Source organism: Sceloporus occidentalis, unplaced genomic scaffold, assembly GCF_023333645.1.
Source record: "Sceloporus occidentalis isolate IW3139 unplaced genomic scaffold, rSceOcc1.0.p SCAF_2, whole genome shotgun sequence".
In the NCBI taxonomy this organism is placed as follows: domain Eukaryota; kingdom Metazoa; phylum Chordata; class Lepidosauria; order Squamata; family Phrynosomatidae; genus Sceloporus; species Sceloporus occidentalis.
In genome coordinates, this window is record NW_028316982.1 from 77,723,167 (window position 1) to 77,750,570 (window position 27,404).

Consider the following 27,404-nt stretch of genomic DNA (forward strand, 5'->3'; position numbering starts at 1 on the left):
GGGTCATACTCAGTTGTAAATTGTGTTAGGATTGTAGTCATGATTTAGGGAAACACAGATGTATGTAATAAAAAGTAAAACTAGAGTAACATTGAACTTTGTGGCCTTTTACAGTCAGAAACAATATGATCCCTCCATACTAAAATTTTCCATCTGAAATTCAATCCCATTCTGATGAGTTTTCCATGTTTGGCATTTGTCTTAGGCTTTATTTTATGTGTATTATGGTGCAAAAGGAGAGAAACAGCATGCAGAACAATAAATTATTTAAAATGATCCATAGAAAGTTAATCCACATATCTAACATGGTAGGCTGTAGAAATATATCTCCATGTAATGAATCCCTCAGAATTTTTATGATGTTTGAGCCTCTGGTAGCTTGCCTCATGAAAGCAAACAGCCAGCTTTTTAGTGCATGTGCCTGCATGGCTTTGAAACTTTGTGGCTTTTAATTTAATTTTATTTTTTGTGTTCCACTGTATTGCTAAACTGAACTGAATATACATTTCCATTGTTGGCAGCCTTAGTAACGAAGGCCTGTGCAGCAATGCCGGTGAAGAATCACTTGGTGCAAACATATTTGCAGTATCTCCAGAGGTGACAGCACTGGAGGATTTTCTGCACCAACAAGAGCAAGCAGTGTCTGACTTCTCAGAGTGGGCTAGTGAAGGAAACAAAGACAAAAGCCAAGTTCTGCCAATGCCTCTGGTGGAGTGTGTCAAGGAGCATGCTGCTGTGAGTCTTGAGGATACCTATGGAGAGTTACCTGGTCTACTGTCGTACCCAAACACTGTGAATGACAAAACCACAAGAACTATTCCCGATCCATCTCTCAGCAGTGATTCAGATACTCTACCACCTGTTGCCACCTTTGCAATAAAGGATGAGAAAACTCCAGATGATTTTAGCTCAGCACTTATTCCTTTGTCAGATGCCACTTGGATGCCAGGAGCTGGGACTGAACAAACCATTTCCAGTGAATCAGATTCATTACAACAGAGTGAACAGCTGAATGATAAGCAAAATGTACATGTTGTCCCATTACCTATGAGTGAAGAAGGGCTGGATTACTGTATCCCTCAAGGGACCAGCCAACCAGGAGAATCTTTGGAAGGGGGCCATGGGGAGCAAACTGTACTAAAACTAGGTGGACAGAACACAGATGGCTCAAACAGCCTGGTAATGAAAAAAGAAACTTTAATCCTAAATTGTCCCACAGCAGGAGGTTCAGACTCTGAAAAACACAGAGCAGTTGTTGAGGGTCAAAGTTTTGTCAGCCCCATTGCCTCCATCAGTGAAAGTAGCAATGACACAGCAACAAGCAAAAGAGATGACCCTTACCATATTTTTCCTGAAGAGAATAGCGAGCACTCTGGTCTCATTTCTGCCCTGCACAGTTTGCCCTTCAGTCCTTGTGATTTGTCTCTGATAACCATGACTGAAGAAAAAAACAGGGGCTGCCCACCTGAAAGAGAATGCCCAGATCAAACCACAAGTAAACCAGAAACCCTCTTTCTTACCAAAAGAGAAAATCGCAGTGGGAATTTACTAGTGAGCCCTGAGCCTCCTGGTGTGTTCTTGTTGCCTGAGGAAAATGAAAAACAGAAAGCAAGTACTGCTGCCTCTGAGAAGAGAGCAGAGCATGCCAGCCGCAAAGAAATCACACAAGCTGAGTGTGTGAGTGAGGGAAACATTGCTCTCGCTGACCCAGAAAATCTTGTGTATTTTGTGAGAGAAGATTCCATTGTAGATAAAAGATTGTCCCCGTTGGGAAATGTAAAAGACTTCACAAGTGAGAGTGAGCTTACCGAGCTCATTAAAAAAGACAGTCTAGTATCTCAGGAAAACAAAGACATTTCTTTGGGAGAGGTTGGAAGTCAAGAGAGGCCAGTTTTAACAAGTCCTCTTGTACAGGAAGAGGTAAACCTTTCTCAAGGGACCTTGCTAAACTTTGATATTAACAAAATGGAAGAGAGCCCTAACACCAACTCAGGTGATTACTGGAGCTTTCTGGCAAACAGTGTTCAAAGTGATGCCGGTGGCAAAGTTTTGGAAAAGGATTTCTGTTCAGAACATATTCTGAATGTACCTGAAGAGCATTTACCTGAATTAAATAGGAGATCAGAGAGAGAAAAAACAGCCCCCCATGAGGAGGAGGATAAAAGCCTTCTGTCTGTGGAAGCACTACATTTACAAGAGAAAAAGTGCCCACAGAGCTGTGATCTTTTAACAGAAGACACACAGCTCAGCTTTACAGCCTGTGAAATGGCAGAGAAAATTTGTTTAGTAGACACACATGGTTCACTGATGCTGCACTCGGAGGACAATGCTGTTATGCAAAATGAGCGAGATGGATCCTGGGAGCATACACTTTCTCAAAGAACTGAATGGGAGCTGGAAGGCCAAGCTATGCATGAAATAACATCTGAAGGCAACACAGCATTTGCAGAAATAATACCAGCTCCTAAAGCAGAACCCGAGCATCAGGACTTAAATGAACAGGCGAGGATTGCTGGATGCATTACAGGAGTAAAAACAAAAATCCAGGAGGATGTAACCTGTTTTGAAAGCAAACCACAGATGCTGACTTGCAGTGAAGCTGCCTGTGTACCTGTGACAGTTGCTGAGCAAAGCAACCCTGTGGGTCAGAGAGAAAGTAATGACACTGGTCAAGAGGAATATAAAATTGACATGAAAAGTCAGGTGACCAACACAAATGTGGCACAGAAAGCTAAAAGCAAATTGGACTCCCTGCAGCAAGTACAACAGGAACAAGTGACTGAAGAACATAACCCAAGTATGAGAGAGGATTATTCTGGCAGCCTACAACTAACATCAAACACTGTAAAGGCTGATTTCCAGCAGACGAAACTGGGAGATTTACAAGATTGCAGCATAAGAGAGCATAATGATGCACTAGAGAGCAGTGATGGAGAAACATCTTTGGAAACTCTTCACAGAAAGGCTGCAGACGTGCAACAGATGGTGGACATTTTCATGCCATTTCCACAAGTAGAAATGAAAGATAGTCTGGAGTCCTTTCACTTTATTTGCAGTAATCAACACCACCTTTCAAAAACAGAACTTGAAAAGGTGGATCATGCCAGTCTTACAGCACTAAGAAGTTCCAATGAACAACAGCTTAATGAAACTCTGCCTGAAAGGGCCCATTCACAGGACTCAGAGGATCCCAGTGGCTTTCAACCACCATGTGAAAGTGAAATAAAAGTAATAGATGATATACATAAACCCCAAATTGAGCTACAGGTGAAATCAAATGATTCAACAGCTGTTGCAGATGAAAATGCACCTTTGCCAAATATTTCTGAATCTGTGGCACAGATTGTAGAAGTAAGCAACCTGAAAACTCTAGCAAGCAGTCAAGTGGAAGAAAGTTGTCTTGACCAACAAGCCATAAGTAAGTTAAACCAGGATGTTTCTGATTCTCTGATTTTAAGTGATCTTTGTGAAGGAGCAGATCACAGTGATGCTGAAGAGCCTGTCATAAGCATGCAATCGGATGGCTTACATGGACTGACAGACTACACAGGTGAAAGTACCACTGGTATTACAGAATGTGATCCAACAGTGCAGAAAACAATCTCTCCTAATGTTGAACTGCCACAGACTTTGCCAACAGATATCAAAATGACTTGTGCTGATGATGGCTATAAAAGTAATGAGTCCAACCTTAAAGTAACAGAATTGGCAGAAAAAAGATCCCATACAGAAATAGAAGAGAAGACAAGTTTAGTGGATGAAACCACCAAGAAATATGAACCTGGGGAAATAAATTATGAAAGGGACTTGATTGTCACAGGAGCTGAAAATGCAGGAATACAGGAATCAATACAGTCACATAGTCCTTTATTACCTGAACTCACAGACATGGTTTCCAGCAATGTTTTGAGTAAAACAGACAGCATTCAAAAGACAGAGTTCCTACCAGCTGACTCCCAGGCAGATCTATCAACTCTTTCTGTACCTGCATTTTCAGATAATCAGCACACCGGAGTGAGCCAGCAACCAACAAAATGTATGAATGACGGCATTGTGGATGGATTACAAAAGGATGAGCTAGAAATTACAGCGTACCAAGGCTTCTTAGGTGCCACTCCCAATTTTCAGATTGTTGCTCCAGCTGCTACACCTGTACATTCGGGTGATACTTCAGCAGAGAAAAGCACAGCAGATCAAAGGATGACCGAAGTACTAAATTCAGATACCATTCCTTTAGAGTCAGTCCCTGAGAAGGACTCTGTGATTCCAAGCCAAGGCAAGGAAGAGAGTGTCTTCACCTCACAGGACTCTTCTGAGCAAGGACAGTTGGAAGGTAATTTGTCACCATTTAATTTCAAGAAACTGCAGACTGAGATCTCGGCAATTAAAACAAAAGGAGCAAAAAGTGATGTAAACTTCAAAGCCCAGCAGTTTGACAGCTCGGTAGAATCTGTTTTCAGCCTTTCAAGCTTAGAAGAGAAGCTTCTGAGCCTTTCATCTTTTGGTAAGCAAACAGACTGTAATGAGGACACTGCAACAAACATCGCTTGTGTGGATGACAAGCACAGTGAGAGTGTGCAAAATATAGACAATGCAGAAAAAAACCAAGGTGCATTTGCTGAGAATTTCAGTATCCCGAAGATGGAAATAAGTACTCCTAAATCTGCAGAGACCTCTGAAAAACAGCACGATGATCAATCTTCCAGGACCTTTGGTATTGGTTTTTTTGATTTCAGGAAGCATATTAGCAAAATATTTGAGAAGACAGTTCCAAGTACTCTCACTACAGAGGTGCCTCACCATTCAGCTGAAAACAGAGCAGATGAGAGAGACAGTCCATCAGCCAAAGTAATACCTCAGTGTAAATCAGGACTGGAAGAAGCTGATGGAGTGATTGGGAGTGCTGATCAGAAAGCAGAAGGAGGTGTATTCCTCTTAGAGGCTGAGGTTTTAGATAGAGCTACTAAACAGAAAATAGTACAGGAAGAAAAGCCATTGACAAACTCACCAGAGTATTGTTTGTCTGATGCTTTTTCAGAAAATATCCCAATAAAAAAATATTCTGCAAGTGAAGAAGTGCTCACAAGTTTGCCAAAGTTAGACAGTCAAGTAGACAGTTCAAGCAGCATCAGGGTGAAGGGAGAGGCAAATGAATGTGCAAGTGCTGTAAGTAATGATAACAGTGCGAATGGGATGAGCCTCGAAACAGAAAAGCTGCAACCAGCAAATTCATATAGCTCGGAGACGGAGGATTTACCTCCCTCTTCTGACAGTGAGCTGTCTTTAATGATTACGTCATTGAATAAATTTGTTTCAATGAGTGATTTTGGCAGAATGACCATGGCAGAAGTGGGGGAAGGCAGTTTAATTAGTCTAGGTAGTGCAGAGCCAGGTTCATCTGAAAACCAGTGTCACAACTCAATGCCAAGTGTAGACAAGGGAACCAAAGAGAATGTCACTGACCTAGGGAACACTTCAGCATTGCCCCATCTTCTACATGGTCTTTGTGTGTACAATGAACAAATGGAGCAGTCCAGTAAATTGCCTGATGAAAATAAGAAGAAATCTACTTGCTGCAACCTTTTAGATGAAAATACACTTCAGGAGAAAGCCTTTGAAAGTACAACATCCTTGTCAGTGTTAATAGATAGCCAAAAAGAAGAGAAAACTCAAGACATAGCAATACATGGACTAATAGATTACTTAAAAAATGAAGTAAGCCTTGAAGATGATTCTCCAGGTGACTGCAAACCCAATGACGGGTGTGGGGAAGAAGTAAATGACATCATGTTCAGCATAGCAGAAGCAGAAGAACATATTTCTGTTGACACCCCTAAAACAGGTATCGCCAGTACATTATTCACTGCTGACTGTGTCTCACCCTTGCAGTCTAGCATATGTGATCAGGGAATGGATTCAAAAAAGATTTCAGAAACCATTCAAAAGATGGAGCCAAAATTGTTTACTGATGTGCCTTCTCCAAATCAATCTGGAGAACAGAATTTGGGACTTGAGAAGCCCCTTCTAGATGTCCAGAAAAAGGAATCAACCACTTCACTTCTTGAATCTGAACAAAGCCTCCCTAGTTCATCTCTTAACGTGGCCATGGATGGCTTACCAGCTAAAAGGTACTTTTTACACTTATATGTAACAGAGATTTGCTATTATACTGAAGTTCAAATAAGACTGCATACAGTAAAGATGGATCAATTTCTTGTTAAGTTGAGCTGCTTAGTGTAAAATAATTACTTGACTAACTAGAGGAAAAATGGACCCCCCAGTGGAATCTGATCTTCTTTAAGGAAAAGGTTCATGGTTTGATGTAGGCAATAATAATGTAGTCTGGGATCTGTATAAACTTAGAACTTCCCCTGCCCATTTTATGTATTATTAGCTGTGTAACCTAGGGGCTGTACAGACTGGCCATTATGTCTGGCCTGGGGGCAGAGTCATGGCATGGCGTCCATACGACGCATGCCCCAACTCCACCCCTATGGTGCCGTGATGCCGTGCACTGCTTCACACAATATGTGAAGACATGGTACTCCTCTGCCACTGCATTTACACAATGCAGCCTCAAAGGAGCACCTTAAAGCCATGGCGCCACGGCTATCACATTCTTTCCACTTTTGCGGCTCCTTTTTGTGCCCTGGAAAGACCAGATCTGGAGAAGATGGAGGCAGCTGTAGGCTGCCCCTTTAGGGGCAGTCTGCACAGCCCTTAGACTGTAATCCTGTATATATTTTCCTGGGTTTAAGTCTCTTTAAAATCAGTAAGGCTTTCTTCTGAGTAGACATCTGAGGGATTTCATATTTATAGCATTATGGGCTGCATCTGCACTGCAGAAAGAATGTAGTTTGAATCTGAAGTTGAAGGTTTTCATGGCCAGCATCCATAGTTTTTTGTGGGTTTTTCAGGCTATGTGGCCATGTTCTAGAAGAGTTTCTTCCTGACATTTCAACAGCATCTGTGGTTTGCATGATGCCAGCCACAGATGCTGTCGAAACATCAGGAACAAACTCTTATAGAACATGGCCACATAGCCCGAAAAACCCACAAAAAACAATGTAGTTTGACACTATTTATCTGCCTTGGCTCAATGATATGGAATTATGAAATGTGTAGTTTGTTGTGGCACCAGAGCTCTTTGACAGAGAAGGCTAACTATCTCTTCAAACTACAAATCCCACAATTCCAAAGCACTGAGTCAAGGCAGTGACAAATGAGACCATGGCAGTTGATATGGTGTCAAACTGCATTATTTATGCAGTGCAGATGCAGCCATGGTCTCTCATTGGTCAGTGGTAATTCAGATGATCCCTAGTATCTAAAAATCAGGCAGCTCTTCAATTATTTTGACGAACAGACTCAATTATTATGCCTATGTTTACAGATCTGAAAAGTTTGACCAGAGGCTTTATTCTGCTACTTACTGTAAAATTAACCTACATATTTCAGGCTTGTCTTCAAATGTTGACCGCAGTTCTGAAATGCACCACTGTCTTTGTAGTCAGTGTTGGCACATTGAGGTTGCAATTAGTATGTTATGTTCCTGCATTCAGGTTAAGTTTTCATATGTCTGGGACTGTAAACCTGAGATTTGGATGCCCTGTTTGGTTCTCCCACAAAGAAAGCACCTTCCTAATTTAAGACCACCAGGCTAGAAAGCAGTTCAACAGGTTGCCTCCCTCTATTCTCCCTCCCTCCTCTTCTACCCTGTTTTGTCCTTCCAAACTAGAGATGAGTGGAGAAGTCTTAAACCTGTCTCTAGTAATCAAGGTTAAAACAAACAAACAAACAAACAAACAAAAAACAAAATGTTCAATTACAAGTTGATACTATTTTGCATTAATTGAGTAGTCATGAGGTTTAGCAGATCTCTTATTTGCCTTTCTCGCACCCTTTTGAAATATATTCTGCAGTTTTTTTAAAAATCACTACTTTTCAGGAATTTCAGGACACACTCTGTATGAATTATTCTGAAGCCTATAAATTTAGACCTTGTCCTCTAACTAATGATGCTCCTGCTTTTTCTATAACCTCAGCAATTTCCCTGAGCTTTGTCATTCTCTCCTTGCTGTACCTGAGAAGGACACTATAGCGGTAGCAGCCAAAGACACCTCAGATGAGGTGAGAGCTGACATCAGAGTAGAAAGTTACAGTGGAAAGCATTAACTGTTTCAAAGGATACTTCTGCTCTTGTTTCAGAATCATTCTTTCTAGGGCATGAAAATGAATTTGACACTTAAACTCCAGCTTGGTTTTAGCTTAACTACAATAATGATATGGAAGGAAACGGAATCATTCCTCCAACTTATAATCAGTGCTTCATTTGAGCCAGCATTGTTTCACATGGGAGTCTGTTCTCAGTGTTATGTCTCAGCACTGGGGCAGTTAATAATAGAGAGTTGCTCTTTCCTTTCCTTTCATGAGTAAGCACAATATTTTTGATACATCTAGAATTAGGGCAAAGTCCTTCCAGGACTTTCATTTTATTTTCATGGCTTTTAGTAACTAGCTATCATGCAAAGGTGTAGTAGAATAAAGTTTACTTGACAATGAGATACTGGCTGTGAGTCTAAAAGAGGCTACGTGCACAAGAGTTTTGTCTAGAGAGGGGGAAATGGCAACTGTGCTTCGAAATGGACTTAGAGCCCTTTCAGACTACACAATTGTAGTGCCATGAGTCCACTTTAACTGCCATGGCTGCATCCTATAGACTCCTAGGAACTGTTGTTTGGGGAGGAATTAACACTCTGGCAGACAATTTTTTTTATATATTCACCTTCCTAAATTGCAAATCCCAAGAATTCATAGGATGCTACTTAAACTGGAATCATAGCACCATGATTATGCAGTGTGAACGGGCCCTTAAACTGTAGTATCTCATACCACTTTAAGGACTACTTGTAATCTGTGTTTCACATCATATTAATGTGAATACATGTGAAGCTGATAACTTAAACAATTGTTGTTGCCACATGGTGAAGTTAAGGGCGGAGGAAGTGTTATTTTAGTGATGCCTAGAATACATGACTGCATATTAAGCAGGTGGTATACATGGAATATGCTGCCTTGCTGACTGCAAATCAAAATGCCAGTTATGATCTTTTTCTGTTGGAGGAAAAGCTGTCATTGCTCATGAGAGCAAAAAGTGTTTTCAAGAACACAAATTTACATTACCTCAGAAAAGAGGTCTTCAGAGACCTGATTTTTCTGTCTTTGCTTTCTTTACTGTACTATTAGCAAAGGGACATGTTCTTTCTGAATGAAATTGTCAGTTGCAGATCTCCTGAGAGATTTGGAGAGAGGAAAAGAGCATGAATAATTTGGAAAATAATAATAGGTGACATATTTTGATACCTGTGATAAGTGGGGTGGTGTCTTGAGGAGCAGCTGCTAATGCATAACTATATCTTTAGGCTTGAATATGCTTGAGGAATTTTTATCACCTGTTTTTCCTGTCTAAATATTTCTTCCAAGTGGCAGCAGCTGCTGCTTTGTGCAGAACAGCTTACTTTTTTTAGCTGCATGCCTCTGGATATATACATGTTGCATAGGAATACAGAACAATGTGAAGCACAAATACAAGAACAGAGGGCTTCCCAAGGCAGTTAACAAGGAATATGGCCTTTGTTTAGACTTGCTTATTTCAGGAATGTATAATTACAGGAGGAATAGATAATATATGTGTTACTAGATTGCCTATCCCTGTTTTATAGTCCCTTGTACCACTCATTCTTAGGAGTATGAGAACTGAAGCATTGTGGGCACAGTAATCTTGCAAGGTTGGCTCTCCTCTTTTCTAAGTCCTCTACCTTTTCAGATCAGTTTTTTCTATCTTGCAGCAATAATCTTACAGATTTGGGAAATGAAGTTCCTTTTAGCTGTGTGGACAAAACTGGTCACTTTCTAAAGTTTGGGCATTATAAAACATCTGGTGGGTGGCTTGTTGGGCCTGCTCAAACACAGTCTAGCTGCTGTGTTTTGGCTGCTATAGCATTTCCAAACTTGGGTTTTGTCCAAAATATAAGGCACACCTACAGAACAAATAGTTCCCAACAACTCAGGCAATGAAAGACTCAAAAGAATAATTAGATTGTCTGATTCAAGGAAAACTTTACCTTTTAAAAACTCAAAATACATATTACTCAGAATTCTGTGTATCTGCCTGCCACTTGTCCCTGGTCAGGAGAAAGGCAGACATGGCGAGGCTGCTTAATTCTTCTCCATCTGGCTATTTTTCAATTTATACTCCCTTCCTCATGGTGCTCGTTTTTGTTTTGTTTTGGTGCCTGTAGAGAGAAAGAGATTCAGAGACCTAATATCTTTTCTTTTACATAGGTGAGTGAAGGGGATGGGGTACTGAGTGTTTATCAATTAATTTAATTTATTTATCTAGATATGTGACAGAGGTCGACTTAAAATGAAGACTAAAACAAAATAAAGCTAAAATCTTGATGATAGCAAAGTTAAAACACAAACCCGCTATCATGTTAAAATGCTATTAATTTTAACAGGTATAAAATCATTTAAAAAACAACACATTAAAAACAGCAAGCTCCGCAAATGCTCCCTGCAACCACTTAACCATCAAATGGCTGTTTTAATAAAAATGTGTTTGCTTACTGGAAGAAAGGGAGTAAAGAGGGGGCCAGCCTAGCCTCCTATGGAAGGGATTTCCACAGCCTGGGAACAGACACTGAGAAGGCTCTCTACAGTGTCCTCACCAAATGTAGTTGTGAAGTTCCTAGGACTGAGAGAAAGTTCATATAAAGAGAGGCACTCTTTCATATAGGCTGGCCCTGACCCTAAACTGCATAGGTCATAACCAGAACATTGAATTGTGCCTGGAAATCAACTGGTATCCAGTGAAACTGTTTCACCAAGGGACATACAATCCTTGTAACTAGTACCACTCTGATCTCAAACTTTTGGAGCCACTGAAGTTTCTGAACAGTTTCCAAAGGCATCCCCACGCAGAGTGTTGTACATAGCCTTCTACTATGAACCCTGCCTCCACTCACATGCAGTCTCCAGATGGACTGGAAAAACCAAAAGTCCCCTAGTTTTGTTCAAATCCTTTCCAGTATTTTTAGAGCTCTTTGTGACATTTTCCCCATCCTGAAGCATTCCCAGGGAACTGTTAGTACTTTTTAGTCCTACTCCCTAGGTCAATTTAAATTAATCCAGTGTTTCTCAAAATTAAATATACCTCTCCATGGCTGTCTATCTGTGTTATACAAGCTGAAAATCCCTTATCCAAAAATCTGAAACCTGAAATATTCCAAAATGTGACACTTTTTTCATAGATGGCTGAAATAGTTACACCTTAGCTTTCTAATGGTTCAGTGTACACAAACTTGGTTTCATGCACAAAATTATTAAAAATATTGTATAAAAATACCTTTTGGCTATGTCGGTATGCAAAGGGATCCTGTAGTACCTTTGAGACTAACTCTATAGAAAAAGTTGTAACATAACCTTTCGTAGACTTGGTCTACTTCCTTAGATGCATTGAGTAAAATGATGCTCAGTCAGGAATTTTATAATTAAAGTTTATGAATACCTATGGAAGTACAAAAATTTATGGTGATGAGGTGACAAGTTCTGCTTTTAATGATGGTCATTGAGGCAGGAGGGAAGATGTTGGCTATGGCCAGGTGTCTGTATGAAATGGTAAGAGGGAATTTTTGAATGTGGTGTGGGCAAGCTGGGAACCAGAAGGAGATATGTTAAACTGTCCAAGAGCATCCCGTGTTATAGTATATGTAGTGTGTCAGGAAGCCATTGTCTTTGTTCAACCCACTGTTGATGGACTGGAGTTAGTGAATATGTTATTTCTCTTCCTGTTTCTATTTGGGCTATGTGTATTAAGTGTATATGGGACATAAATGAATTTTGTGTTTAGACTTGGACCCTATCTTCAAGATATCACATTAGGTATATGCAGATATTCCAAAATCTGGAGAGAGAGAAACCAAACCAAATTCTGAAACACTTCTGGTCATGTCCATTGCAGACAAATGAGACTCATCCTGTACCAGAACTAGCTAAGATAGCCACCACCAAGAAACAAGTGGCTGTTCCCAGGACAATAAATTCAATAGAGATGGAAAAGGGAATGCTAACAATAAAAGAAAATGATTCTAATGCTTACCTGGAATAATATTGCTAAAGCACTTCAGCTATAACTTCTAAATAATAATTAAAAAGAGCCCAGTTAAAATTAGTAAAAGTCAATTTCTGAAGCATTGTCTGAATTTAGGCATGACAGGTGATGCATGGGAGGGGGAGAAAAAAAGCCCCTAGGATATTTCAATTCGGATGGGAAACCATGAATATGCAGGTAACATAACAACAACAACAACAACAACAACAACTTTTTTTCCTTTCCGGATAAGCTCCCCCTCTCCTTTTCTGGAAAGTCCCATCCATGGACTTTCCCCCCCCCCCTTCTGGATAATCCCTCTGACAGGCATAAGGAAGCTATTATGCACAGATGCCACTGACATCACTTATTTTTTGGAGACTGGAGGTCTCAGATTGATACTGATATCAGTGTAAATGATCCTGGCCCAGGGAGAGAAAAGCAGTGAAAGACAATAAAGAGTAGTGTGAGAAGCCAAGAGCTGCAAATACAGTTTGGATATATCCTATCAGTCTGCTTCTGGTAAATGGTGATTCTCTGTGTTGGCTGAAAATCAGTTCATACATTATTCATTTAAGTCCCAGCCAATGTGGGAGTTGAAGTCTTCCCATGTCTTTAAGAACACAATGTGAAAACGGCTCTCACTTCCTTTAATTACATGAAATCTCCGTTGAGGTGTATGTTTTTATCTGCCCCATACATATACTAACTACTCAAAACTCAAAAAGTTCAATTGAATTCAATTATGCTAATTTCCAGTGAGTCTAAGGATGTAGTAATGATGTAGTCCATATTAGTATTATATGGGCTTTGTTCAATTTGGTGGTTTCTTTACCAGAGTTTGGAAACTTGTTTTTCTTTTTTTTAAAGGTATTCATTGTGTAACTCATTATAAAGAATCCCATCCTTAGTAAATTGCTATTATGGCTGAATTAGTCAGACAGTATTAATTATTATGTGTTACTTTTTAGGTCAGAGCATGAGGAATTCACATAAAAAGTAAATAGCTTTTGGGAAAAAATCCCCTCAAAGTGATCCCTAAAAACATCTTCCCACTCACAAAAAAACTCAAGTTGTTACATTACTTGCAAAGGTAATGCTGCTATGTATCACCCCATGTGTTTACAGATAGCATCACTTCTTGTAATGCATTACTTCATGCTGTGGTACATGCATGTTGGACTGCAGCTCCTATCAATCCCCAGCCAATTAAAGCTCTGGTCCAACACATCTGGAAGACACTGGAATTGTTGGAAGCTACACAGCATTGTAAGGCCTGCCAGAAATGACTGAAAACTGGTTTGCATCAGGATATTACCTGGAAATCTAAACAACTGAATTGGGTAGCAAATAAATCATAGCAGCTAGTTATTCAACAATGGCACTAGAGATATTTGCATTTATGCTCGCCAGGTGGAAACGTTCTTCTGTATGCTATTCTTGTTTCATCAGTTGTCAAGGTAATTAAGAAACATAAAATGAAAGCAGGTTCTTTTTCAAACAATGACTTCATTTTTGTGTTTGTTTTGCATAGGAAGAAAGGAATGCTTTAAAACATTTCAAACACTCCCCCCTTCCCCATGTGTGAAGAATGGGGTCACTTCCAGGCATGATGCTAACGTCTTTGTCTTCACATTACCTAGGATAATCTGGCAAATATGTGATGTGTAAAGATAGGGATTTCTCCTCCCAAATTATGGCTGGTGCCCACTGAGCACAGTGGAATGAAAGACAGGCTTACCATGTCTAGAATGGGGAGCTGCTGCCCTCCACATGTGGTGGAATTACAACCCCTGTTATCCCTGACAATTGTCCAGACTGATTTGGGCTACTGAACTGAAATCCACTGACATCTGAAAGACAACAGCTTTTCCAGCACTGCCACAGACTTTGCCATGAATGGAGCCAAGGGACTGCAGATAATAATAATAATAATAATTATTATTATTATTATTATTATTATTATTATTTATATACAGCTATTCCATTTATGTAGTATATATAGTCCTCTTGCAAGGTTCTCCAAAGTGGCTTACGTCTCCTTTTGTAGGTGTTCTGCCAGTATGATGAACATTGGAATAATATTATGAGCTTACTTTACATCAGGAGAGGAATCATGCAGTCCTCTAGATGTTGTTGGACTGTACTGCCCAGTATACCTCTAAATTGGTTGTGCTGTTCAGGGCTCCTAGTAGTTGAAGTCCAACAACTCTTGAAGGATTCCATGATTTCCACATGTACTTTACTGCTTAATCATATAAGGAATTCACCTGATTTTGCCTCCTTCAGTTAAATTATTTCCCTACATAAGTCCTATATGTGATGAGAATTATTAATACAATGCCTTTTTAGTTGAGATACCACATTATTTTCAAGAACCCTTTCACACTACACAGTTACAGTATTATGATGCCACTTTAACTGCCATGAATCCTGGGATTTGCAATTTGCTGAGGCAATGGAGCTCTCTGGCTGAGAATTCTTAATACTCTCCCCTAACTAAAATGTCAGTATTTCATTAGATGTTGCTGTGGCACTTAAACTAGAATCATAGCATAATAATTACATAGTGTGAAAGGGCCTTTAGCAATGTTTTTGGGGGATTTATTACACTGATAAGATTGTTAGACACTCCCTTCTCCTAAAAAGTGGCTTGGTTAAAAATACCTTCCAGAACATGCATGGAAAATGTGTCTTCAGTTCTGAAAGAAACATTTCTAAAACAAAAAAATAGGCTTGCCTTACAAAGACAATGTTTAAATATTTATTTATTTATGGGATTTATATCTTGCCTTTCTCCCAAAATAGGAGTACAGACAGATTGGAATGCCAGTCTCAAATGTTGTGGTTCATTTACAAGCAGATGCTGTAACCACAAAGCTGGTAACATAGTTTTGGACTGGGGGCAACTTCTAGGATGATGACCCAAATTAGATTTTGAGTCAGGCTTGAGCAGTTGAGAGTACATGGCTCTTGAGACCATGGTTCTTTCTGCAGTTCAATAAGCCAGAAAACTTAAAACATCAAGAAGCTGAAGTGAAGAGTCCAGTTGCTGTTTAGGCAAAAGCGAACTGAAATTCTGTGGGATTCTGTGATATGCTTCCTATTTTTAATGGAAGGCAGAAATCAAAATGGGCACAACAGTTTACCAGAGAGCAGAAATGAACTTGGAATACTTTGCAGGGACCAGACAGGAAGACGTCCTTGGGCCCTTGTTAATATGAGCAGATGGTGATTATGATCCAGTTGTAAACCAAAGCAGGGGGCTGTCTGTACTGTGTCTGGTTTGGTTGTACAAATGTTCTTCTACAATGTGCAGCTGGTCAGTGGGACCATTATTCCAAACACAAATGTTAAAGTGGAAGTAGAAAAAAACAACACCAAAGCATGAGACAAAAGGGACTGAGGGAATAATTAGAAATGCAGAGGTAGAACGATCATACCAAGGACTAAAGGCATGAATTCAAGCCAAATGCTGTATCAAGGAGGTGTCATCCTGTGCTCAATAAAAAATACATACGTTATAAGCAACATGTCAGGGGTTATGCTGTTTTAAAATGTTAATGTTTTTAAGCAATAGACAACATCTAAATGGAATGCAGGAACCTTTTCTTAGATCTTGTCACTGAACCCAAGTAAGCAGCAGATAGATTCCTTGGTTTTTGGGACTCTTTCCACCAGTTCTGGCTGACATTCAAGATCTCTTGGGCCAACTTTTGTTTTCAGCTGGAAACTATGCAAAGTGTCATGATTTCATAGTGTTGGGACCCAATCGGCTGAGCTTTGGTGGCTTCTCTGAACATTTCCATTGCTTAGACTATCAAAGGTTTATAGATGGGGTTTTGAATCTCCAAATACAAATTGGAATGTAAAGAAAAAAATTCTTACCAAGCTCCAAGTCATATATCAAGACTGTTGATCTGTGAACAGCTTTAATTTTCAGCCACCACAAATAATTTCCATGAGTTTTAGATTCATGTGTAGGAAGTGGTTTTAAATATCCGGTTCTTGTTTAGTTATTTAGTTAAATAAATACTTACTGGAAAATTGATATCTGTGCTGAGCCAATTTATTGAGATAAAAGTGAACATGTTAGTCTTAGGCTGCAGCCACACTGCAGAGATAATCCAGTATGATACCACTTTAACTTCCATGGCTCAATGCTATGGAGTTCTGGGAACTGTAGTTTGTTTTGGCACCAGAGTTTTCTGACAGAGAATGCTAAATGTCTCACAAAACTACAATTCCCAGATTTCCATAGCATTGAGCCACAACAGTTAAAGTGGTGTAAAACTGGATTATTCCTGCAGTGTGGATGCAGCCTCAGTAACTTGATGGAATTTATTTCTGAATAAAAATGCTCAATACAGGCCCAGCTGAGTCATTTTGTGGATCTTTAAAAACACACTGACGACTTATAGCTGATGAATACTAAACACTTGAAGAATCAAATATTTTATTTAGAATTTTGTAAATAAAGTAAAATATTGAAAAAAATAGAAAAAGAGTAGTCTATGAGAACTTTATAGACAGAATGAACCACACAGGTCCAAAACACACTGCAGAAATAATCCAGGTTGAGACTGCTTTAAATTGCCCTGGCTCAGTGCTAGGGAATTCTGGGAACTATAGTTTGTGAGACGTTTAGCCTTCTTTGTCAGAGAGTTCTGGTGTCACAATAAACTACAATTTTCAGTATTCCCTAGTACTGAGCCAGGGCAGTTAAAGCAGTCTCAAACTGGATTATTTCTGTAGTGTGTTTTGGACGTAAAGGAAGTTTTGTTCATGGTTTCAAATGTGAGATTTACATTGTTCCTTAATCTCATGCTGCATACAGAAAATAATTTATATGGGCCATGTGGGCAGCACTAGCCCTTGATACCTTGAAAACACAGATATTTTTTTCTTTTCATTTTACCAATTAGCTTTAATCTCATTCATGTCAGTGAGTGAAAAAAATGTGCAGGTGAACTAGGCAGTTTTTGTTTTGTTTTTTGGCTCGTCAGTTTCACTTCTAGGATACAAAAAGCAGAGGTACACCTTATGTGTTGGCTATAACAAAAAAATACCAAAATGTGACAAAATGTTATAAAAAACAGATGTTGGGAGGAGGGGGAAATGACTTGAATTTGAAGTCATGTTGTCTGCATGATATTCCAGAATGAGAGTCTGCAGACATTCAAATGAGGATCTCTTGGGTGATCTGATGGTTTTAGGTTTCACCTAGAGTAAATCCTAGGTATATTTCAGACAAGAAAGAGCACAAAGAAGACCCTCTTCTTCTGAGAATATAATATCCAACTGTGAGCTCAGAACTGTCTCCATTTTGGGCAAGCTCCAGAAATTTAGAAAAACTTTAAAATTTGTTCTGGAAGCCAATGATATTACAAAAAGAAGAGTCCTGTAATACTGTGAAGATGACTGGTAACATCTATATTGTGGTTTACATATTCAGGGGCTAGAGGGCATTTCCCCAGATCCATTGTACAGTCAGCCCTCCTTATCATGGACTTTTTATCCACATATTCAACCATCCACAGCTTGAAAATATTTTAAAAATATATAAATTCCAAAAAGCATTGATTTTGCCATTTCATATAAGGAACACCATTTCACTATGCCATTGAATTTAATGGGAATTGAACATCCACAGATTTTGGCATCCATGAGGGGTTTTGGAACAAAAACTCAGCAGATACCAAGGGCCCACAGTATCACAAAAACTAAAAGGTTCTTGCCTCTCCACATAGCTACCCCTATGATGCCTATCCTAGTAGCTGGTAACACCCATATCAGTGGGAGCTGTGATTCCACTCCAAGAATGAACTATCCATGGTGCTGACCTTAGTTTGGAGATAGGATGCAGAACTTTAGATAGTTCAAAAGTTAAAGATAAAAGCTTGGTGTGGATTCACTGCTCCTCTGACACAAAAGCCACCACTCAATGCTGGCTGATCCTGAAGGCTAGAGCTAAGGTATACCCTTTTCTTAATATTGGCTGTTTCTTGAAATACTTTGTTGTTATTTGGCTACAAGTCAACTTTGATTTATGTGGAACCTATGAATGAGTGACCCCAAGAGCCGTGGTCTTTAGCTGCTCTGTTCATATCTTACAAACTTAGGGTTCTGGCTTTCTTGACCAAATCCACTTGTTCTGCAGTTTTCCTCTTTTTCAATTGCTTTCCATTTTCCTAAGCATTTTACTCTTTTCCAGTGAATCAGGTTATCTCATGATATATCTAGATGTGATGCTCTCTGTTCAGTCATTTTGGCTTCTAGGGAGAAATGAGGCCTAATTTGATCTAGAACCCATTCATTTGTCTTTTAAGATACAGGAGCTGCTATAACAAATTTAATTAGAGCCCATTGTAGGACAGAAAAATGACTGTGTGTATACTAGAGGCACTGGGTGCATCTGTGCTGGCCACTTAATCTGGAACTGGTCCAGAGCATTATGCTCTGGACTGACCATGATGGCAACAGTGTTTCATAGTGCATATGGGTCAGCTGGGCCAACGCTACATTGGCCCCACTGGCTCATGGTCACTTAGTGCTGTTGCTACTGAAGCATCACCAGCCAAGCAGCTCCTTGTGAGAGACTTCCCATTGCTTGTGCTGAAGTCAGAAGGGGGTGCCCTACTGTGTGGTCAACAAATAAGGGGTTGCACTGACCCTTCCTTATTGATCGCACAGGTACCCTATTCTGACTTCAGCAGAAGCAATGGTACACAGGACAAAGGGCCCCGTGTTTTTCTAATTGTACCTCCTGGCTCCAAACTGATGCAGCTCAGTTCCCCAGAAATACCAAACAAAGGCTGGAGTAGAATAAAACATTCCCCCCTGCCCTCATTTCTGGGTGCCTCTTGGTGTTAGGGAAAGTGAGGGAATTGTATTTTCCAGCAGCAGTAGCTGGTTTCCTCTTTCAGGAGCTCTGGTTCTTGTCTTGTCAGTTGTAATGTGATAAAAGGTTGTGCTTATCCCTCCCCCCCCCCCCCCAAAAAAAAAAAAAAGAGGGTACACTGAAACTTGAAACTTTTTGTTTTGATTGGGAAAGGGGATTAGGTTCAAAAATCACTTCAGGGATCATGCTAGAGCGTATCAGCCCTAGTTGGAGTTTTCCAGCTCTGGCTACAACAGCTGCCTGGAGTAGCATATTGAGAGGAATACATTTTAAAAAATTGTGCTGCTTCCATGTCTCTTGGGTGCAAAACACACTGCAGAAATAATCCAGTTTGAGACTGCTTTAACTACCCTGGCTCAATGTTAGGAAATTCTGGGAAATTTTGTGAGACATTTAGCCTTCTCTGTCAGAGAGCTCTGATGCCACAATAAACTACAATGTTCAGGATTCCCTAGTACTGAGGCACAGCAGTTAAAGCAGTTTCAAACTGGATTATTTCTTCAGTGTGCTTGGGAGTTTGGGCAATTTCCTTGCCTGCCCTCATATATTTGTGTGTGTTTGTACTTGCATTCATGCATGCATTTCTCAGACTTTTCTCCTAACTCCACATGGAGTTGCCCATGTGGTTTATCCTATTAAATCCTCATACCAGTTTTGAGACGCAAAAAATTGGCTGGTCTACATACTGTGTTTTAGATAGAGACTAGATGTGGATTTGAACTCAATCTTTCCAGCACAAGCCAGCTCTCATTTTAATCTATCACACTTTCACTCAGTAACATACTTTTTTTTTTATAAAATGGGACATATTCTAAAACCAAAGGCTAGAAAATAACTGTGGTACTAAACTGAAATCTTATACAGGGAATAGGGACTTAGTGAAATAAATGGCATTTACTTTTGAGTACACATTATAGGATTGCGCTCTTGGGCTTTTCTAAAGAACTAAAGAGCCACTTTAGCCATGATGTGAATCCAATATCCCGTGGTTTTATGGACCCTTTAGTGCTGCACAATGTCAGTCGTATGATTCTACCATGGTTGTACTTATGGCAGGGAGGCACTAGAGCTTTCTGTCTTGGAGTTCTAAATGTTTGTTGCTGTTAACTGCCCTTAAGTCAGCTTCAACTTATGTTAACCCCTTGAATGAGAGACCTCAAATTCACTATGTCATCAACAACCCTCCTGAGCACTGTGATGCCATCTTCCTCTTTTCCTACTGCCTTCTACTTTACCAAGCATTATTGTCTTTTCTAGTAGTGAGTTGTGTCTTCTCATGCGGTCCAAACTACAACACTTTCAGTCAGTCATCTTAGCTTCTAGGGAGAATTGAGACTGTGCTGTAGCTCCAGCCTATGGAATCCTGGGATTTGTAGTTTTACAAGACCTTTAGCCTTCCCTGCCAAAGAGTGTTGGTGCCTCACAAAACTACAAATCCCAGGGTCCTGTAGGATGGAGCCATAGGAGTTCAAGTGGTGTCAAACTGTGTTATTTCTACCATGAAGACTGCAGATGCACCCTCAGGTGGCAGGCTCACTGGGCCAACTTTGCCATTCAGAGGCATTTATATCACTTTTCCTCAATTGATCCACAGATTCAGAACTTAATCAGTCCCGGGCATATCTACTCAGTAGTAAGCCTCACCAGCTCCAGTACGGTTCATATTTATATTAGTGTTTTTAGCTTCTTATTATTCTTTTTATGCCCTCTTTTTTTCTTGAATGTCCTGCATTTTGCAGTGCCTTTGCAGTTAGGCCATCTGGTCACCCTGCCTTCTCAATACTTTTTCTCCAGCACCCCATCTGCAATGAGTCACTTTTCTTCCTATTGAGGCTTTTTTCACTGTCCGGCCAAGGTTGTATAAGAGCCGAATTGCCAGCTGGAGTGGAAAGTGTTCTGGAAATCTAAAACAGCCACTCGACTGCCTGTCATGACTCAGAAAGTCCTGGAAAGCAACTCTTGGAAGCAGGATTGGGTAGTAGTAATAATAACAACAACAAGGAAAGAAAGCATATTTGAGTTCCCTGACCATGTTTTCTCTTACAAACACATACTCAGTATGCAAAAAAGGCTCTTCTAGCACCTTGGAGACTAAGGCGTTTATCAGATGGGGTCTCTGCAGCTCAGATCCGCCGGGGCTTCTGCGGATCGGGCGATTCGCATTCACGTGATAACAAGAATGTATTTTCATACCTGGTTGCTGTTCTGTTGCCCTTCCGAACTAGCGGGAATCGAATCGAAGGAAGTCACGTGATGCGGATTCAGGCAAAGCGGAGTGAGTGCAAATTGTATTTCCACACCGGTGCATACCATGGGGATTCAATGATTCGAATTGGGACCCTTGCACATGCTCAGTGGGGCCCTGAAGGCATCCTGAACCTTTGCACTTCCAGGGCTAAGAAGGGAGCCTGGCTCCACTTTCATGCGAATGCTAGCCTCACCTGAATGACAGCTGCCCCTTTTTTCTTCCTCCCTTCTACTTTCCCATCCCTGGCAGCCAAATTCAAAGGGTCCTCCGTGTCAGAGCCCTGATCCAATTCATCCACATCTACATCTATCCCAGTGGTCCCCAAACTGTGCCCTTTAAAGGATCCTGGACTTCAGCTCCCAGAAGCCTCAGCCATGTTGGCCAATAGCCTGGGATTCTGGGAGCTGAAGTCCAAAAGCCCTTAAAGAGCTATATCTATATCTATATATATCTACATCGATCCTCCTGTCATTCAGTTGCCTTCTCTTAGGTTGCATCCACACTGGGGAGATAATCCAGTTTAACTCCAGTTTAACTGTCCTGGTTCAGTGCTATGGAATTCTGGGAACTGTAGTTTTGTGAGGCATTGAGCCTTCTGTCAGAGAGCTCTGGTGCCACAATAGACTACCATTCCTAGGATTGTCTAGCATTGAGCCAGGGCAGTTAAAACGGTCTCAAACTGGATTATTTCTGCAGTGTGTTTTGGACCACACTTGACTAAAAGGAATCATTAAAATAAGTTCCATCAAGTTCCTGAGGCTGCATCCGCAGTGCAGACACCATCCGGTTTGACACCACTTTTAACTGTCATGGCTCAGTACTAGGGAATTCTGGGAATTGTAGTTTTGTGAGACATCTACCTTCACTGATGCTTGATGCCACAGTAAACTACAGTGCCCAGGCTTCCCTATCATTGAGCCAAGGCAGTTAAAGCGGTTTCAAGCTGGATGGTTTCTGGATGAAGAAAGAAAGATGTTGGGAGCCCACTTCAGTCTCCTCAGATGTCTCCAGCATGGTTTGAGCTTTTAAAACAGAAAGTTTTCAAGGCATGTGATTGGGTGTAGTCATATTGTTTTAATGTATGTTAATCTTTTTACACTTGATTTTAGCATGGAATTTGTTTTAATTACGGTAGTAATTCAGTTCTAATATACTATTTTTGTACTATTTTTAACTGTAGGGTGTTTTCTAATGTTGTCAGCTGTCCAGAGTCCCAGACTAGTCCCTCAGTGGCCTCCCATCAATTGTTCTTGCTTAGTTGATAATTAAAATATATTTTTATTGTAGATGGGAGGGTTTATAGGTTATGATGTTTTCCTGTATTTTAATGTTGTTTTATTATTGTTAGCCACTTTGACCTGCTTGGAGAGGCAGGATATAAATATTATTATTGTTATTATTATATAGTAAAATTATTTATATCCCACCTCTCCAAGCAGATATAATAATAATAATAGATTATTATTATTATTATTATTATTATTATCATCACAAGTCTTAAAAATTTCTGTTTTAAAACATCAAAGCATACTGGAGAAATCTGAGGAGCCTGAAATTGGCACAAAAACTCATGCTTCCAACTTCTTCTCTTCCTTCCAGTGAGGTCCAGAATACACTGCAGAATATTATTATTATTATATTATAATAGTAATTATTATATTCTAATTCTAATTTATATATATATATATATATATATATATAATATTCTTCTTCCTTCCAGTGAGTTCCAAAATGCACTGCAGAATATCATTTAATAGTAATTATTACATTATAATTATATTATATTATTATAATACTATTCTTCCTTCCAGTGAGGTCCAAAATACCCTGCAGAATATTATTATTATATCATTATATTATAATTATATTATATATATCATAATATATTATAATATATATATATTATGTTATTATATTATATTATTATAATATTATTCTTCCTTCCAGTGAGGTCCAAAATATACTGCAGAATATTATATAATAATAATAATAATAATAATATAATTATATATATAATATGATATATATGATATATGATATATTATAATACATGATATAATATATATAATATTTTATATATATTATAATAATATAATAATTATCATGTCATAATTATAATATAATAACAAAGGTCCTGCCAGACCCCTTGGCACCCTGCCTTTCCAGACTTTATAAAGGCTTTTAAAGGGTCTTTATAAACCTTTATAAAATTCCATATTATAAAATGCTCCATCAACTGCTTCCATTCATCATGGAAAGCCCCCCAGAAGGCAAGAGTTGAGGGCAGGAAGGGGGCGAAGCAGGGGAAGGAGCCCAGGGGCTGCTGAGGAGGGCTGCTTGGGTCTCCCTCTGGGCTGCTTCTCCTCCTCCTCTTCCTCAGAAGCAGGGTTTGGGGAAAGGCGGGCAGAGAGAGGCGGGCCGGCATTCCCGCCCCCAACAACAACAGGCAGCAGCAGCAGCCTCCTTGGATGCCTTTGCCCCGGCTCCTTCCTTGGTGGCTTCTCCCTTTTTCCTTCTGGGGAGGGAGGGAGGGAGGAGGGCAGGGCCTCTGCAGCCAGGCTCCTCTGAAGGGCTCCGAATCCCCTTTCCAAAAGTAGCCCTGCTTTGGCCCTTTGTGTGCCTCCACTTTCCAAGGCTGCGGAGGCTTCCTTCTGGGTCTCTGTTCTTTGGGAGGAGTTTCCTTCTCCCTTTCCACTCCCCAAGAAGAGGGAGAAGACTGAAGAAGAAGAGCTGGACTCTTCCTGGATTTTCCAGCTGACGCCTGGCTTTGGAGACCAAGGGCCCCTCTCCCCCAGCCTCCTTCCCGACTGGACTCTGCTGCTGCCATGGGGAAGGGATGGCTTTTTCTCCCTTAATGCCTATGTTTGATTTCCTTGTAACGCTGAGGCAGAGCCCGCGAGATCCAGTTCCTCTGCTCTCTCTGGTAAGTGGGGATTGTCTTCAGAGTCTGGGAAAGAAGTGTCCCAGCTGGAGAGACAAAGGGCCCTGCTTTGAAATGTAACCTCTTTTCGTCTCTCCAAACTTCCTTCTACTTTTAGTTGTCTTGTTATGTGCCTTCAAGTCGTTTCTGACCTGGGGAAACCCTCTCATGGGGGTTCTCTTGGCCATTCCCTGAGGCTGAGAGAGTGTGACTTTGCCCAAGGTCACTCATTGGGCCTTTCCTGGCTGAGCTGGGATTCCAACCCAGCTCTCCAGAGTCCAGCTCTCAAGCTACTACATCACACTGGCTCCTTCCTCTTCCTCTCCTCCTCCTCCTCCTCCTCCTCCTTAATAATAATAATAATAATAATAATAATAATAAAATGTATTTCTTCAACAAGATCAAGGTGGCTTACATCAGTGGAAACCATATGGTACAATAAAATATAAATCCCACTCTCTCTCCCTCCTCAAAGCAAACCCACATCATCATGACAACTTAACAATGGCAATGTAGTAAAATACAGTTTAAATTAATTAAGATTCTTCTTCTTCTTATATTTAGTCATAATTTATTCCGGTCCCAAAATGTCAGCCTTCAGTCAAAATATACCTGTCACCAGATTCCCCAAATAAAACCCTAACCCCTTCAAGAAACATAGAAGTTGCTTGACTCTTGACTGACCCTTTTTACAGAGAGGGTTCAAATCCTATAGCTGACCTTCCTTTCACCTTGCTTAAGAATGGATAGATTTTGGCTTCTCTAATCTGACCAGTGCAATAAAATATGTATCCTAAACTTCCAAGTTATTACATAGGCATCTTCTTTCAGCATAAGGAACACTGGCCACAAAGTAGTTCTGTGCTTATTATTATTATATTTATGGGTATCTCCCCCCCCCCCCCAAAGATCAAAGAGGACTTGATCTCATTTTGTGGCACCTTTGAGCCTCACTGAAAGAAAGAAGTTGGCAGCATGAGCTTTCGTAGACTCCAGTCTACTTCCTCAGATGCATTTGGACTGAAGTCTGCGAAAGCTCATGCTGCCAACTTCTTTCTTTCAGTGAGTCTCAAAGGTGCTACAAGATCTTCTCTGCGTACTGATTCTACAGACTAACACAGCTATATATCTTTGAACTGATACTACATTGTGTCTGTCCAACGGTCCTGCTGTGCCCAGGTGGTCTTTCGAAAACCAAACAACCCCACGCCACAAATGAAAGGGAGGACAAAAACATCTTCGTATGCTGGCAGCTGAAGGCGGGTTGTGCACATTGCTCTGCAATGTGCCTGCCTTTCTCTGGCTCCTGGGCTGTGTTTACTTTCCAGTTCCATGGAGACGCTGTGGGTTGGTTGGTGGTGGTGCGCACAGAAACTTCTGGCTTTAGGTTTTTATGAGCTGTAAATTGGAGGCTTTCAAAAATGAGGAGGAAGGCAGGCTAGTTAAGGCCCAAGGAAGAACAAGTGCTTTCCTAGCTTCTGTTAATGAGCAGATATAGTTGAGGTTCAACAAGGCTTTTCTGTTTATTGTGATAGGAAAGAAGGGGGCAGTGAATGCATTAGGCTTCCTGTGACTATCATAACTTTTTATTATGCATAGCTTTTTGCATAACTTTTTATTATGCTTGCTTTTCCCCTAACTTTTCATTATGCAGAAGGATCGTGCGGCACTTTTGAGACTAACTGGGTGAAAGATATTGTAGCATAAACTTTCTTGGTCTGTTGCCTCAGACGCATGGAGTGCATCTTTTCATGCAATTATCTTGGATTGAATGATGGGTCACTCCAATACTTTTTTTTTTAAAGGAACTTATATCGGGTTGGGAGCCCAAATATGGCCATTAAAGTTGCCTGAATGCCATTTCCAATGTGACAAGGTTAACAGTCCAGATCATATGCACATTTGTACAGCAGTGCTAACAAGCCCAGTCTACTTGGAGGTGATTTCCTCTAAATTTACTGCCTGATAAAGGTGTTTAGGATTGTAGCTGTAGGATGCAATCTTATTCATTTGCACGTGTGTGTGTATGTACATTGCTTCCTGTTGATTTAAGACAACCCCATGCATTTCATAGGGTTTTCTTAGGCAAAGAATACTCACTAGGTGGTTTTGCCAGTTCTTTCCCCTGACGTATAGCCTAAGGCACCTACGGTAATATTTCTTGGTGGTCTCCCATCCAAATGCTAACCAGGGCTGACTGTGCCTAACTTTTAATGTCAGACAGGATTTGGTGCCTTTAGGATATTTAGGCCATGTACCTGTGAGCACATCTTGTACATTCATTAGAATTTATTTTCACATAAATATACATTGGATCATGCTGTTACATGACATTCTGTTACACTTTAATTGCTGCTAATTTCATTTAATTGTGACTTACATGCTCAGAATTTTGGATGTACTTGGAATAAGTGCCTCATCAACTCAGTAGCACTAATGTTTGAGTGAGCTGGTTATAGGAAGTGTTTTCAACGATGAGGCTAAACCTGATTTATAGAGTCACCTTGCACTTTCATGCCATATATTTTTGTTGTGAAGGCGGAAGAGAGAAAAAAGTGGTCTTTAAGTTTCAACATGTTCTTATCTCATGCTGTCCTCTAAACAACCCTATGAAAGCTGGACTCAGATAAGGTCACTTGTCCCAAAGCCTTTATTTGGACTAAGCAGTATATTTAACAAAAGTCCTTATGGCCAAAGTTAAGACATTAGTTACAACAGTACCATGTTGATATGATTGATGGTGGAAGGCCTTATCTATAGTAGACTTGCTTATACTCTTGATCTCTGTCTTAGAATCATCCCGAACTCTTGTCAGATCTTAGCATTTGTGACTTGTGGTTTAGTTTAACTTGTTTGGTGACTTCCATGGCCATCAAATGTTTTACTGCAAACATTGATTGTTATCCATTTATTTATTTATTTATTTTTAGCCAGCTGGAGCTCAGGCAGAATAGTTTGGACCAGGTTCCCTTTCACAATACACAGTTATATCACTGTGATTCCACTTTAACTCCTATTATTCTGTCCTATGGAATCATGAGATTTACAGGTTAGTGAGGCATATTTAGAATGTTCAGCTAGGGAACTATAAGACCTCAACAAACTATAAACCCCAAGTGGAATCATAGTATTGTAACTATGTTGTGTGAATAGGCTCCATGTTACAGCATGTGTGAGCGTCATT

General features: G+C 40.2%; 1 protein-coding gene across 2 annotated transcripts in view; it reads left to right on the forward strand.

The window, feature by feature from the left end:
- The window catches only part of TACC2 (transforming acidic coiled-coil containing protein 2), a 206,969-nt gene that overhangs the window by 44,404 nt on the left and 135,161 nt on the right, over nucleotides 1-27,404 (forward strand). For both annotated transcript variants that reach the window (XM_089510070.1, XM_089510071.1), the window contains exon 5: nucleotides 522-6,128. In XM_089510070.1, coding sequence (XP_089366196.1) covers nucleotides 522-6,128 — 5,607 coding nt within the window. The remainder of the gene's footprint in view (nucleotides 1-521; nucleotides 6,129-27,404) is intronic.